This window comes from Engraulis encrasicolus, chromosome 4, assembly GCF_034702125.1.
Source record: "Engraulis encrasicolus isolate BLACKSEA-1 chromosome 4, IST_EnEncr_1.0, whole genome shotgun sequence".
Taxonomy (NCBI): Eukaryota; Metazoa; Chordata; class Actinopteri; order Clupeiformes; family Engraulidae; genus Engraulis; species Engraulis encrasicolus.
In genome coordinates, this window is record NC_085860.1 from 1,251,765 (window position 1) to 1,265,035 (window position 13,271).

Consider the following 13,271-nt stretch of genomic DNA (forward strand, 5'->3'; position numbering starts at 1 on the left):
TATTAGATATTTTAGCATTCAAAAACTGTCCTTTTGGGGTGATGATTGCTGATTGTAAACATGTATGAAAGGAGTTTGCCCATGTGATGAGGAAGTACACATAGTATGGCAATTTATTTTAGATCATTTTTTTTTTATTTTAGTATTTTGAATGACAGTGTGTTCCATCAGACCATGAAGAAAACCAATGATATTCTTCATGAAAATTGTGCCTAATCCAGAGAATTGTGTGTAGTGTCCTGAAAAGAGTGTGTTTTACAGTATTTCTCAATTGGTTTTGTACATTTCTCACAACAGAATAATCATTCTCAGAACTTCTTGTTCAATTGTGATTTCCTGCTGTTATCTGTGCACATGGTAAAATACGTTTCTCATAGTTTTCAGCATTTAGCAAATGCTTTCATCACCATGCAGATGATTGTGTACAATTCTCAGCTTTTTCGTACATTATCAATTGCTTTTGTCATATCACTCAAAAAGCATTGTCACTGAATACACAAAACTATCTCACCCCCCAAAACATTCAGGCCCTAGGGCGTATTCACACCTACCACGTTTGGTCCGGACCAAAGGACCAAACGGACCAGGTTCGGACCTTTTGGGATGGTCTGAATACAAACCAGCGAATCCTGGTCCGGACCAAACAAGCGGACCGAGACCGAGCTGAAAGGTCGGACTCGGTCCGGATCAAACGAACCCTGGTGCGGACCTTTTGGAGGTGTGAAAGCAGACCGGACCTAATCCCAGACTTTTTGCTTTTTTGTACCTCGGGAGCTTCCGTCGTTTTTCGAGATTAATGGGAAACAGAGTGTAAACAAAGCGACTCCACAACTTGTCATGTCCATGTCTTTGGTGTAAATTCGACAGAGTGGTTTGTTTGCAACAATATTAGCCTAATATTAATAAAATAATAGCCTAAACTATCGCAATCGTGGGCGTAGGCTACATTATTGTAGGCTACGGTCATTCATATTTTCAATGAGGATGGCTTGTCAGTGGAGCACGGGAAAGGAAAAAGAGACTGTTAATTTACATATCACAGCATTTTAAATGTTGATTGGGGCAAATCCGAAAAGTGAAGAAACGGAAGAAAACACTGTAGTCCGCACAGTATGGATTCTGATAATGGTAGCAATAATTACGACGCACTTATCCCCCCTGGCTTGCTAGCTGTGCGTTGGATGGATGTAGGCTAGTGGATAGGCTACTTGAAGAAGTTGTGATGAAGACAACGAAGGTAATTCATTAATTTACCCGCTGTGGTGGCATGTTGGCAAGTTTGTATGATCCAAACGCTATGCCCGTGCTCGTCATGTTACTTTTTTCTTGATGGAGTGCGTGAAATATTGCTGCAAATTGTAGCCAATATTCCAATACTTGTACGTTTGTAAACGTATCCAAATGACAGTGGAGCGCACTGCTTATTTTCGAGAAGAAAGAATGGCGTGGTGCGTGGAATAAGCTCGCCAATGTTTCACATTGAGCCTGTTTTGCGTTGTTCCCAGACATCCCAAGTGTAAAACACTGATTGCAGGGAGGTGGTTATCCTAATATTGATGACTAAACCAGCCAGCAATCTCGCCCGCACGCTATATGACATTATAAGAAAGAAAGAAAGAAACAGGGATAAAATGTGGCTATCCCAACTCGCGGGATCAATCAATTGGCTTTCAGGAAGACTCCCTTCATGTCATGAGCTTCAGATAGTCTGCGCTATATTTCGTGTGAGCGCTATGCCATACATGCCGTGAACGTTTATTTTACATGCCGCTGAACTCTTTGGATGCTTGTAGGCCTATTTGGACATAGCCTTAACTTGTTGCGCGTGTAGTTTCTGACCAATAGCTGAACGACCTCAGGGCGCGTGGCTTTCTTGTCGATTTTGGTCCGCTTACTGAAATGTACACAGTCTGAAAGCCAACCGCACCAAATTTTTAGAATTAGGTTCGGACCAAACAAAGTGAACTATCGGACTTTCCTGGTCTGAATACGCCCTTAAAAATTTGGTGCGGTTGGCTTTCAGACTGTGTAGGCCTACATTTCAGTAAGCGGACCAAAATCGACAAGAAAGCCACGCGCCCTGAGGTCGTTCAGCTATTGGTCAGAAACGACACGCGCAACAAGTTAAGGCTATGTCCAAATAGGCCTACAAGCATCCAAAGAGTTCAGTGGCATGTAAAATAAACGTTCACGGCATGTAGCCTATGGCATAGCGCTCACACGAAATATAGCGCAGACTATCTGAAGCTCATGACATGAAGGGAGTCTTCCTGAAAGCCAATTGATTGATCCCGCGAGTTGGGATAGCCACATTTTATCCCTGTTTCTTTCTTTCTTTCTTATAATGTCATATAGCGTGCGGGCGAGATTGCTGGTTGGTTTAGTCATCAATATTAGGATAACCACCTCCCTGCAATCAGTGTTTTACACTTGGGATGTCTGGGAACAACGCAAAACAGGCTCAATGTGAAACATTGGCGAGCTTATTCCACGCACCACGCCATTCTTTCTTCTCGAAAATAAACAGTGCGCTCCACTGTCATTTGGATACGTTTGTATTGGAATACTGGCTACCATTTGCAGCAATATTTCACGCACTCCATCAAGAAAAAAGTAACTTGATGAGCACGGGCATAGCGTTTGGATCATACAAACTTGCCAACATGCCACCACAGCGGGTAAATTAATGAATTACCTTCGTTGTCTTCATCACAACTTCTTCAAGTAGCCTATTCCACTAGCCTACATCCATCCAACGCACAGCTAGCAAGCCAGGGGGATAGGCCTAAGTGCCAACGTCGTAATTATTGCTATCATAATCAGAATCCATACTGTGCGGACTACAGTGTTTTCTTCCGTTTCTTCAGTAGATGCTTTTCGGATTTGCCCCAATCAACATTTAAAATGCTGTGATAGGTAAATTAACAGTCTCTTTTTCCTTTCCTGTGCTCCAGTGACAAGCCATCCTCATTGAAAATATGAATGACCGTAGCCTACAATAATGTAGCCTACGCCCACGATTGCGATAGTTTAGGCTATTTTATTAATATTAATATTGTTGCAAACAAACCACTCTGTCGAATTTACACCAGACATGGACATGACAAGTTGTGGAGTCGCTTTGTTTACACTCTGTTTCCCATTAATCTCGAAAAACGACGGAAGCTCCCGAGGTACAAAAAAGCAAAAAGTCTGGGATTAGGTCCGGTCTGCTTTCACACCACCAAAAGGTTTCAGCTCGGTCTCGGTCCGCTTGTTTGGTCCGGACCAGGATTCGCTGGTTTGTATTCAGACCATCCCAAAAGGTCCGAACCTGGTCCGTTTGGTCCTTTGGTCCGGACCAAACGTGGTAGGTGTGAATACGCCCTAAGTCTTGACATGCAAAATGACTTACCAAGCTGTCATAATGTGATAAGCACTGTATAATTTCCATTGGATTTGTATATATAAATGTGATCTGAATTGGTAAATTGCTCACAGGTAAATATTGACTCTCTCTAATCAAAGGCAATAGAAGGGATAGAGAAAACAATACAACAATAGGCACTGTACTGCATTATATTACTCTATGCCTCATGTGCCCTTTATAATTACGCTCCACGCAAAATTACAATATTTCCCTAGAATTTCACAAGACAGTAAGTGCACTTTATACAGTATCAGTGTATTGTTTCAAATTTATTTTGCTTTACAGTTCTAGATTTTTTTTCACATGGGCTTGCAAGAAAAGTAAAAAGGGATGGTAGAGGGCGCATTTTGACACCTCAACCAGAGTTTGCTTTTTTTCCTATTTTGCAGTGAGAAAACCTGTCAATAAATAGTCATAGTCTAAATGTATATCTAGGACAATCTTATCTGATCAATGTAATATAAAGTCGAATTTACAACATTTCCCATCCAATCTAAACAACATTTTGCTTCAGAAAAGATCCTCAAGAGTGTACTATTCAATTGACAACATGACAAAGCGATTTGACTAGCTTGTCCATACACGGACCACACTGACACAATGACTAACCATTCTGCTGGCACTGATACGTTCATTGACACAAAAACTTGGGTTTTGAGCAAGAGACTTGGTTTTGCAGGTCATCCACGGTTTTTTGCCATTTGTTACAGCTGTTTTGAGAATGAATATTATGTTTTGCAAATTGCGAGAGAGATTCGAGAAATGTACAAAACCAATTGAGAAATAGGCCTACTGTAAAACTGAAATGAGAGTGTAAAGAAGAAACTGTGCTTATAGTTCAGTGGCATTGGATAAGGGAGTTGGGAAATGGGTGACATGTTTCCAGAATTGTGTGTGATACCAGAAATTGCGTGGAAAAAATTGAGAAAAAACGCTAACCTAGGGTGACCAGATTTGGATTTGTAAAAAGGAGGACACTTTTTTTTTGGGGGGGGGGGTTGGTCATCGGTGTATGTCATCGGTCATCGGTGTCATCGGTGTAGGCCTATGTCATCGGTGTATCTGTGTATCTACAGGTATGAAAGTATATATGGGTATGAGGTATGATAGTAGGCCAATAAAGTATCAACGCATCCAAAATGGTAATTTGGTTTAAAAGCCACTCGAACTTTTTGGCATGCACATTCATTTGTCTACCATAAATGACAATTAAAATCTCTTTAGTTACGCCTATAGGCCTATCACATAATTTGTGTGATCATATGATGCAGAGTGTGCCTTTGTTACAATCCTAGATAGTAGGCCTAACACCTATATTGGAGTAGCTTAACAGCATAACAATTTAGCTCAATTTCATAGGCCTATTCTAATTTCTGCATTAGGTTTTTAAAAAATAGATTCACCATCATGTAGGCCCATCTCAGCCATTCCCCACAAAGATGAACAGCATTAGGCTATATAACATTGGAAACTAAATATAAAAAACACAACATTTGAGGTTTTCAACTGAATAAATAATGAAGTTCTATTAGGCTACATATGGCTTTAGGCTTAGGCATTAGGCTATGTTTATAAGACACCTCACAATTTACCCCTCCACTGTCATCCATTAGGCCTATTTAGATATTATTTATTTATTATTAGGCTATTTGTAGTGGCATGGTGCTCAGAGATTAGCAATGGGCACTGCAGCCATTAAGAGAGGAACTGGAGTTTTACCTATTAATAAGATAACCCATACAGCGTTATCAATAACTGCAAAGGCAATAGACAGAAGAAAAAGCTGATGAAGAAGAAGCTTAATTTCTTAACTCAGGAATGAGTCCTTCTAGCTCCGAGAAATTGCTTTTGCAAATAACTTGGAAATGTCAGATCATGAAAGAATTTTTAGGCTAAGTCTTGGGACAAGGTGTAACAAAACTTGTACCTCCCTAAATGATGGATTTGGTGGTGTTACTAGGCATACTCCTGTGTTAGATTGCCTTCATACCTGCCTGGCTTCACACGCGGGATTTTTTTTTTCAACTCCACCGCGAACGTGCATTTGCGTTTCTATCGGCATTGCAGTCCGTCGAACCGGCGGACAGATGCGCTTTCGCTTGTAAACATGGGGCGCACTGGCTAGTCCCCTAGGCTACTTCTTTCGGACACATGGTGCGAAGTGGCTAGATTTGATGAGAAGGGCGTGACTAATTTGTGAATGGTAGAGAGAAACCTGGAGTGGAGTCAAATGGAACGGAGTGAAAAATTACAGTGCAGATGAATTAGGTCTATATTTCAGGCAGTCCAACAAAATCCCGGATATTTCTGAAATTCCCCCCGGACATTTTTTTAGGTCTCAAAAGTAGGACATGTCCGGGGAAAACCGGACGTCTGGTCACCCTAGCTAACCCTAACCATTGTACTGACCCAGTAGCAGTTTGTAGCACAGGTCAACAGGTAGGCCATATAGACAAGACCGGGACAGGAGTTCTAGTCTTCTTTCCTATATCCTCACTCCCGTCCTCCACCTGTGCTTGTGGCTTTGCGTTGACGTGATGCCCCGCCATATGGGAAGGCCATATCAACAAGACAGGGTACGTTCCAATATGCGACCTTGCGTCCTCCACTTGCGCTTGAGGCCTCGTACCAGGAAGTTATGTCGTGATGACATCACTGACAATAGCATCTCTCTAGGTCGTCCTCAGACGAGCCTTCCATCGTTGCTTCCAATCATCCCGATTCTCCATACATCTTTTCAATTCACTGGTACTCTGGGTTCCTGCGTCCTTATTAAAGGATTTATCCGGAGTTGGAACAAGTTTGCCTGATTTTTGCATGTTTGGGATGAAATACAGTCACTCTAGAGCAAACTCAAGGCAAAAGGATGCGTTTTGAGAAAGTTTGATAATATCACGTTAGCCTCGTTAGCCATATCAGCTATGCAATATGAAAGATGCGGGCATCGTTTTTCGGCGGTTACACACATTTCAAAAACACAACATTTTAAAGTCTTGCACAGCTCAAAACAACGTCACACTTACCTCGTAATATGTTGAGGGTATCCACACATAAACCAAAGTGTCCAAAGTCCTTCATGTATTCTTGAAAGGTCTGCAGAATGTGTTTTGTGAAGCTACTACCTTGAGAATATCTAAACTACGGTCAAGACAACTATTTGACACTAAAGCCCACCAAGTAGATTGCCGAGTGCGTCGCACCATCAGCTATGATTATTTCCATAGCGAGTAACCACAGCTGATGGTGCGACGCACTCGGCAATCTACTTGGTGGGCTTTAGTGTCAAATAGTTGTCTTGACCGTAATTTAGATATTCTCAAGGTAGTAGCTTCACAAAACACATTCTGCAGACCTTTCAAGAATACATGAAGGACTTTGGACACTTTGGTTTATGTGTGGATACCCTCAACATATTACGAGGTAAGTGTGACGTTGTTTTGAGCTGTGCAAGACTTTAAAATGTTGTGTTTTGAAATGTGTGTAACCGCCGAAAAACGATGCCCGCATCTTTCATATTGCATAGCTGATATGGCTAACGAGGCTAACGTGATATTATCAAACTTTCTCAAAACGCATCTTTTTGCCTTGATTTTGCTCTAGAGTGACTGTATTTCATCCCAAACATGCAAAAATCAGGCAAACTTGTTCCAACTCCGGATAAATCCTTTAAGTATGTCCACATATGTTAGTGTGGGGCGTCCTCTTGACCGGCACCCATGCGACGGTTCCCACAGCACCAGTTTGCTGGCTGGCAGTTCTTGGTGCCTTTGGCAGTGTCCTGCAAGTCTCATTCTCCTTACAGCAATTTTCTCGCTCACCCTTGGTATTCCCTCGTACAGAATTTTGTTGGTTACATGTGCACTATCGTTGATGTTAAGCACTGCACTATATTTCAATATCTCGCAAAAGCTCAATTGTAAAGTAATTTTCTCATTTGCAAACTGGATGGTGAATGAAGAATAATCCCTCAAAAAATGTTGTTGTTAGGCTCATAGCAGGGAAACCAGTCATGGACAGAGGGGTACAGTAGCCCCTAAAGGGACAAAGGTGGGAAAACAGAGGACACAACTACACAAATAATATGCACCATAAATTATTAGGTAACACTTTACTTGACGCCGGTGTCATAAGCATGTCATTACAGTGTCATAGCAGTGTCATGAACATGATGTCTGTGTCATAAACATTTTATGACTGTTGGCATGGACATAATGGACTTATCTATGACTGTGCCATGACACTATTATGACACTGTAATGACATGCTTATGGCGTCAAGTAAAGTGTTACCAATTATTATGCCCCTGAATCATGGAGTGCCACAATTCATTCTGTGGATGTGGATCTGCATGATTGATACCAATATGAAGACGGGGACAGATTAAACAGTGGTTCTCAACCAGTGATTCTCAACCTCCCCTTAAAGTGATACTGTCCCATTTTTGGAAATAAGCATATTTTACACCTCCCCTTGAGTTAAATAATAGGGTTGTACCGTTCTACTGTACTTTCAACCATTCTCTGGGTATGGCAGTGCAAATTTTACCTCCAAGCTAGCAGTTGGAGGTGACCTCATGCCCCCCAGTTGGAACTAAATACCGCCCCCTGTCTCCTTCTCAACGCATACAGTATGTGGCACTTTGTTAGATGGTACCTTTAGGAGAGCGAGGGTCATGAGGCTATAGTGTGGCCGGAGGCAAGGGAGAAGATGACAGACATTTGAATACCAGGAATGGTCCCCTCTAATTGAAAATACACTAATATAAATGGGGATTTTAGGGGTGGTGTCCATCTGAGCTGGTTGTACATAGGGCCCCTGTGTGGGGGGGTCTGCTACGTATGTAATGGGCTTATTTTGGAGGAGGGTGTGGCGTGGGGTCTGCTATGTAATATAATAGGGTTATTGGAGAGGAATGGAGTCCATTTGCTCCGTGACAATAATTGTATTAGCGTCCGGCCATCTCCGGTCACTGGGCGGAGTGTGTGAGCGATGCACGACACTAGGCTGCTGGCCTGGCGCCAGGGACGCAGGTGTGTGTGTGTGCGTGTGCGTGTGCGTGTGCGTGTGCGCGTGCGTGTGCGTGCGTGCGTGCGTGCGCATGCATGTGTGTGTTTGTCTGTTTGTCTGTGGACTGCACTCATTCTGAGCCATCCTGGCTGGGGAAGCGAGCTGGTCACAGATGCTGTGGACTGGACAGTAGACACTGGACACACACGCCACCTCTGCAGTGCCCACTGGCTTACTCTGGCTTTCCACATCTACTTGTATGCTGCTGCTCTGCTGTGTTGACATGGTGAGTGCATATTCAGCTTCCATTTTCCAAAGTACAGGAGTGTACAAAGTACATCAGGAGTTGTTGGTTGTTTCTCAAATTGAAATACTGTATTAGCTGGCTGATTGAATGTGAACTTGGAAGGTTTGTTCATGGGCTGTTTAGTTAGCTTGTGAAAATACGTATAAACTAAAGCACATATGCAGGGATGGAGTAGCACCTTGATGTGCGCCATTCCACCAGTGGAACACTGTAATAGTCACTGAAAAAACTACACCACTATGACCTTTTAGACTAAATTAGTAAAGACCTATGGCCTTTTAGTAATACATTACAACTTGGTCATTGCTATTCTGGCAACAGAATTTATAGCAATTTATAACAGGGGGCATGTCTTACTGGGTTAAGGAATAAAGTGGCCTAAGGTGGAAAAAAAAGACCCAGGAAACAAAATGTGTGTTTGGGGACCTGTTACGGGGTGTTGTATCTGACAATGCAATACTTGGTATGTGCTTGGGGAAGGGGTTGTGGGAGGGTCCAGCTTGTCTTCACGGCTTGGGACCTGTGCCCTCCTTGGCCTGGACTTGGTAGACGTGGGGGGACAGATAAACTGATTGGTACATTGATCCATAATGGACACGTGTGTCACCTCTTGCAGGATCTGAGTCCTGGTCCAAATGCCAGTCACACCGCCGGCACCTCGTGCAATGACTCCCACACCATCCTCCCAGAGGTCAGCAGCACCAGCGGTCTGATCCAGCACAGTGCCCCCTACAGGACTATGGAGATGGTGCTGATCATCGTGGCAGCCGGCTCGCTCAGCTTTCTCACCGTCCTGGGCAACGTTCTGGTGATGATCTCCATTCGCGTCAACCGCCACCTTCAAACGGTCAACAACTTCTTCCTCTTCAGCCTGGCGTTCTCAGACCTGGTGATTGGTGTCTTCTCCATGAACTTCTACACTGTCTACATGCTGAAGGCAGGCAGATTTTTTTTAACCACGTATACTGTGTACAAAGTAAGAGGTTCTTCAGTTTGTCACGGTGGGGGAAACCTAAATGTTCTCTGGGGAACCTTTAGGCTATACTGCACATATGTTCTTTAAACACGTCGAAAATTTTAGGTTCCCCGACACTACCCCCACACAGGTTCAACCAGAGAACCTCTAGGGCAGGGGTCCCCAAACTAAGGCCCGGGGGCCGGATGCGGCCCGCCAAGCCCCTTTGACCGGCCCTCCACCTCTCTGTACCTCACCATTTGAACTGGCCCAAAGAAGCAATCCTTACAGAAAAAAATAATGATAAAATATATTTTTTAAATATTTTATTTTGTCTATCAACAGGCCTTCCTACAGTTTCATTTTCACTAACCAAGTGTGAATCACCAAAAGTTTCTTGTCTTGATAGTTTATCTCTCTGTAATATAATATCTCACTGTAATATAAACAGGCCTAGCATTTCTGTTGTATCACTCATAAATTGTCAATCACCATATTTTTCTAACCTTTCCTTGCTATTTTTACATGGTTATTAGAAATTAAAACGAATACCTGTGGTATTTCAAATTGAAAGGCATGTGAAGTACTCACTTCTTTTGCCAATCACTTGTAATGCTGAACTATTTTATGCTAGAAATTATGGCTATAACAGGCAATGGCCTAGTATAAAGCCCACATGATTGATCCCGGCCCCTGATCACAGTCAGGAACGATAATGTGGCCCCCAGAGAAAAAAGTTTGGGGACCCCTGCTCTAGGGGTTCTTCAGTTGGCCACTACAGGGCAGTACTTAAAGGTCCTCTGAGGAACCCTTTAGAAAACGGGGTTCTTGCTAATCAGATAACTTTTAGGGGTACGCCCACAATGGCAATTAAAGGTTCTTAGAAGACCCTTATCATTTTTACAGTATACTGTATTCAATTTTATCACATTTTCCCAAGTATTCATATTTACTGTACTTGATGCCAGTCTTACCTTTGCATTTCTTTCTAAAGCATATTGCGTTGCCTATTGTATGAAATGCACTATATACTGTATGTAAATGAATGGGTCTTGTCTTGAAGGGCTACTGGCCGTTTGGGCCGACGTTGTGCGACCTGTGGCTGGTGGTGGACTATGTGGTCAGCAACGCCTCCAACATGAACCTGCTGGTGATCAGCGTGGACCGCTACCTGTGCGTGACGCGGCCTCTGACCTATCCCTCTAGGAGGACGCGCCGCTACGCCTGCCTGATGGTGCTGGGCGCCTGGCTGGTGTCTCTGGTGCTGTGGGTACCCGCCATCCTCACCTGGCAGCGTTTCCAAGGGCGTCGGCTCCATCTGAAGGACGAGTGCTACATCCAGCTGCTGTCCAGCCCTGTGGTGACCATGGCCACGTCCATCCCGTCCTTTTACCTGCCTGCCCTTCTCATGACCTTCCTGTACGTCCGGATCTCCCGCGCGGGTCGGCGTCGGGTACAGGGTCTCCGCGCCCCTCCTCCTGACCCTGCGGTCGCCACGCTGACGATCTCCTCCGGTCGTCTCAAGGTCACAACCTCCATGGGTCGCCTCAAGGGTGCGACCTCCGGCCTCCTCAGAGGGCGTGTGCCAAACAGAGGGCGCGGCGTGCCCATATCCATGTCAGATCCCTCTATTGGGGTGACCGCAGCCAGAGGTGACGTCACAGTAGAGCGAGCCATCTCATTGGACGAAGACAGCGAGCAGCTGACCAGAGCATCGGAGAGCAGCCCACCTTCTTCCTCACGGAGTGATGATGACAACAACCCTGTAGGAGGAGGAGGAGGAGGAGATAGAGGACAAGGAAGGGACATGTCTGCTCCTGGAGGAGTGGAGTGGAGTGAAGGAATAAGAGGGAGGTCTGCTCTTGCATTTGAAGGAGAACGAGGAAGTGACATGATTGCTCCTGGAGGAGCTGAAGGAGGAGGAGGAGGAGGAGGAGGAGGAGTGAGGTGTGCTCCTGTAGCAGTACGAAGAGGAAGAGAAACAGGAAGGTGCGCCCCTGCAATAGGAAGAAAGCCCACCCTGCGCGGAGGTAGGCGTGTATGTGTACGTGACTGCACCTCCACCCCTGACCTCTCATCCCTGTCCTGTCGCGTCTCCAAACCCTCAACCCACGCCAAGGCCACCCAGTTGATGAGGAAGAGGAGCACGCGTGCGTCAGTGAGGGAGAGGAAGGTGACGAGGACCGTGCTGGCCGTGCTCCTAGCCTTCTTGGTGACGTGGACGCCGTATAACGCCATGGTCCTCGTGGGCACCTTCTGCCACTACTGCGTGTCTGACACGCTGTGGGCTATCGGTTACTGGCTGTGCTACATCAACAGCACCATCAACCCCGCCTGCTACGCACTCTGCAACATCACCTTCAGGAAGACCTTCCGCAAGCTCCTCCTGTGCCAGTACAAGAACATCAGCTCCAAGTGATCACGGCTGGACTGGTCATCTAGCTGGCATACAGGGCATTTTCCCGGTAGGCCATCAGTCCTCAGGGGGCGATGTTTTTGTTGCGTTTTTGTTTTGTTTTGTTTGTTTCAGCCCTTTGGTGCATCCTTGATAAGGTAAGCGTACCCATTAAGCCCATGTACCCTTTAAGCCCACTTTCAACTTTGAGGTCAATTTAAAGAAAGGGAAAAGGTGAATTTTGTTGTTCATCACCCTATCCAATTAAAGGGTTTAGTAACTGACAAAATGTTTTTTATTGCAAACAAATCACATTTTTTATCGTCGAGTTATCCCCGTCCAAGTGAACCCAGTCTCAGGACTACTGACAAGAAGTTGCCTCAAAACTTTGCCGTTTTGGGACATGTCAGAAATCATAGAATTTCAGCTAGTTTAAGTAAAATATTTTGAAAATACTTTCATATTTAGTGAACTAAGAGGTAAATGTAATGATTTTTATATATATACATGCAGTGTTTTACTAAATTATAGCATTTCCCTTCAAATGGAAAGATGTGTTTTATGAGCGAGCAAACGCCGATATTCTCTTGATACAACCACACACCATCTTTATCTTACTCTACCGTAAGACTTAAGGTGGTTAGGTATGAATTCTAAGCATATTCCAGTTTGTTTGGCATTGATCTTTAAAGAAATGCATCATGAAATGTTTTTGTGGAGTTGATTATTTCCATAAAATAGCTTTTTGTATAGGCGGGCTTAATGGGTACAAGGTGGGCTTAAATGGTACACCCCATTGAAATGCATGCAAGTTGGCATGCATGCTAATGAAAAATGCCTTTGAGGGACATAAAAAGTGCTGTACAATCTGAAGTAGTAGGTCAAAAAGGCGTAATGTAATGAACTAACAATAATCAATAAGAAAAAATAAATTTCTCTGTTTGGATGAAGAATTTTATGAAGTATATGAAGTAAGAGATGGTGTAATGTTTAATTAGGTTTTATGCATTATTTTTTTTGCAAATCTTACATTTTGGAAGAATATTTTGATCTGAAACCATTTATGCCATATAGGCTACACTGTTTAAACTCAACTCACACACCTCACCAGGTATTTTGATAGAGAAATAACAAGTGGGCTTAAATGGTACCAAAGGTACCATTTAAGCCCATTCAGACTTTTCACTTTTCTCGTAAA

General features: G+C 43.9%; 1 protein-coding gene across 1 annotated transcript; it reads left to right on the plus strand.

Moving 5' to 3' along the window:
* Positions 1–9,145: 9,145 nt before the first annotated feature.
* Positions 9,146–12,097, plus strand: chrm4b (cholinergic receptor, muscarinic 4b). Its single transcript, XM_063196318.1, has 2 exons — positions 9,146–9,660; positions 10,742–12,097. The coding sequence occupies exons 1-2, from the start codon at positions 9,175–9,177 to the stop codon at positions 12,095–12,097; spliced, it is 1,842 nt and encodes a 613-aa protein (XP_063052388.1). The 5' UTR covers positions 9,146–9,174.
* Positions 12,098–13,271: the final 1,174 nt, after the last annotated feature.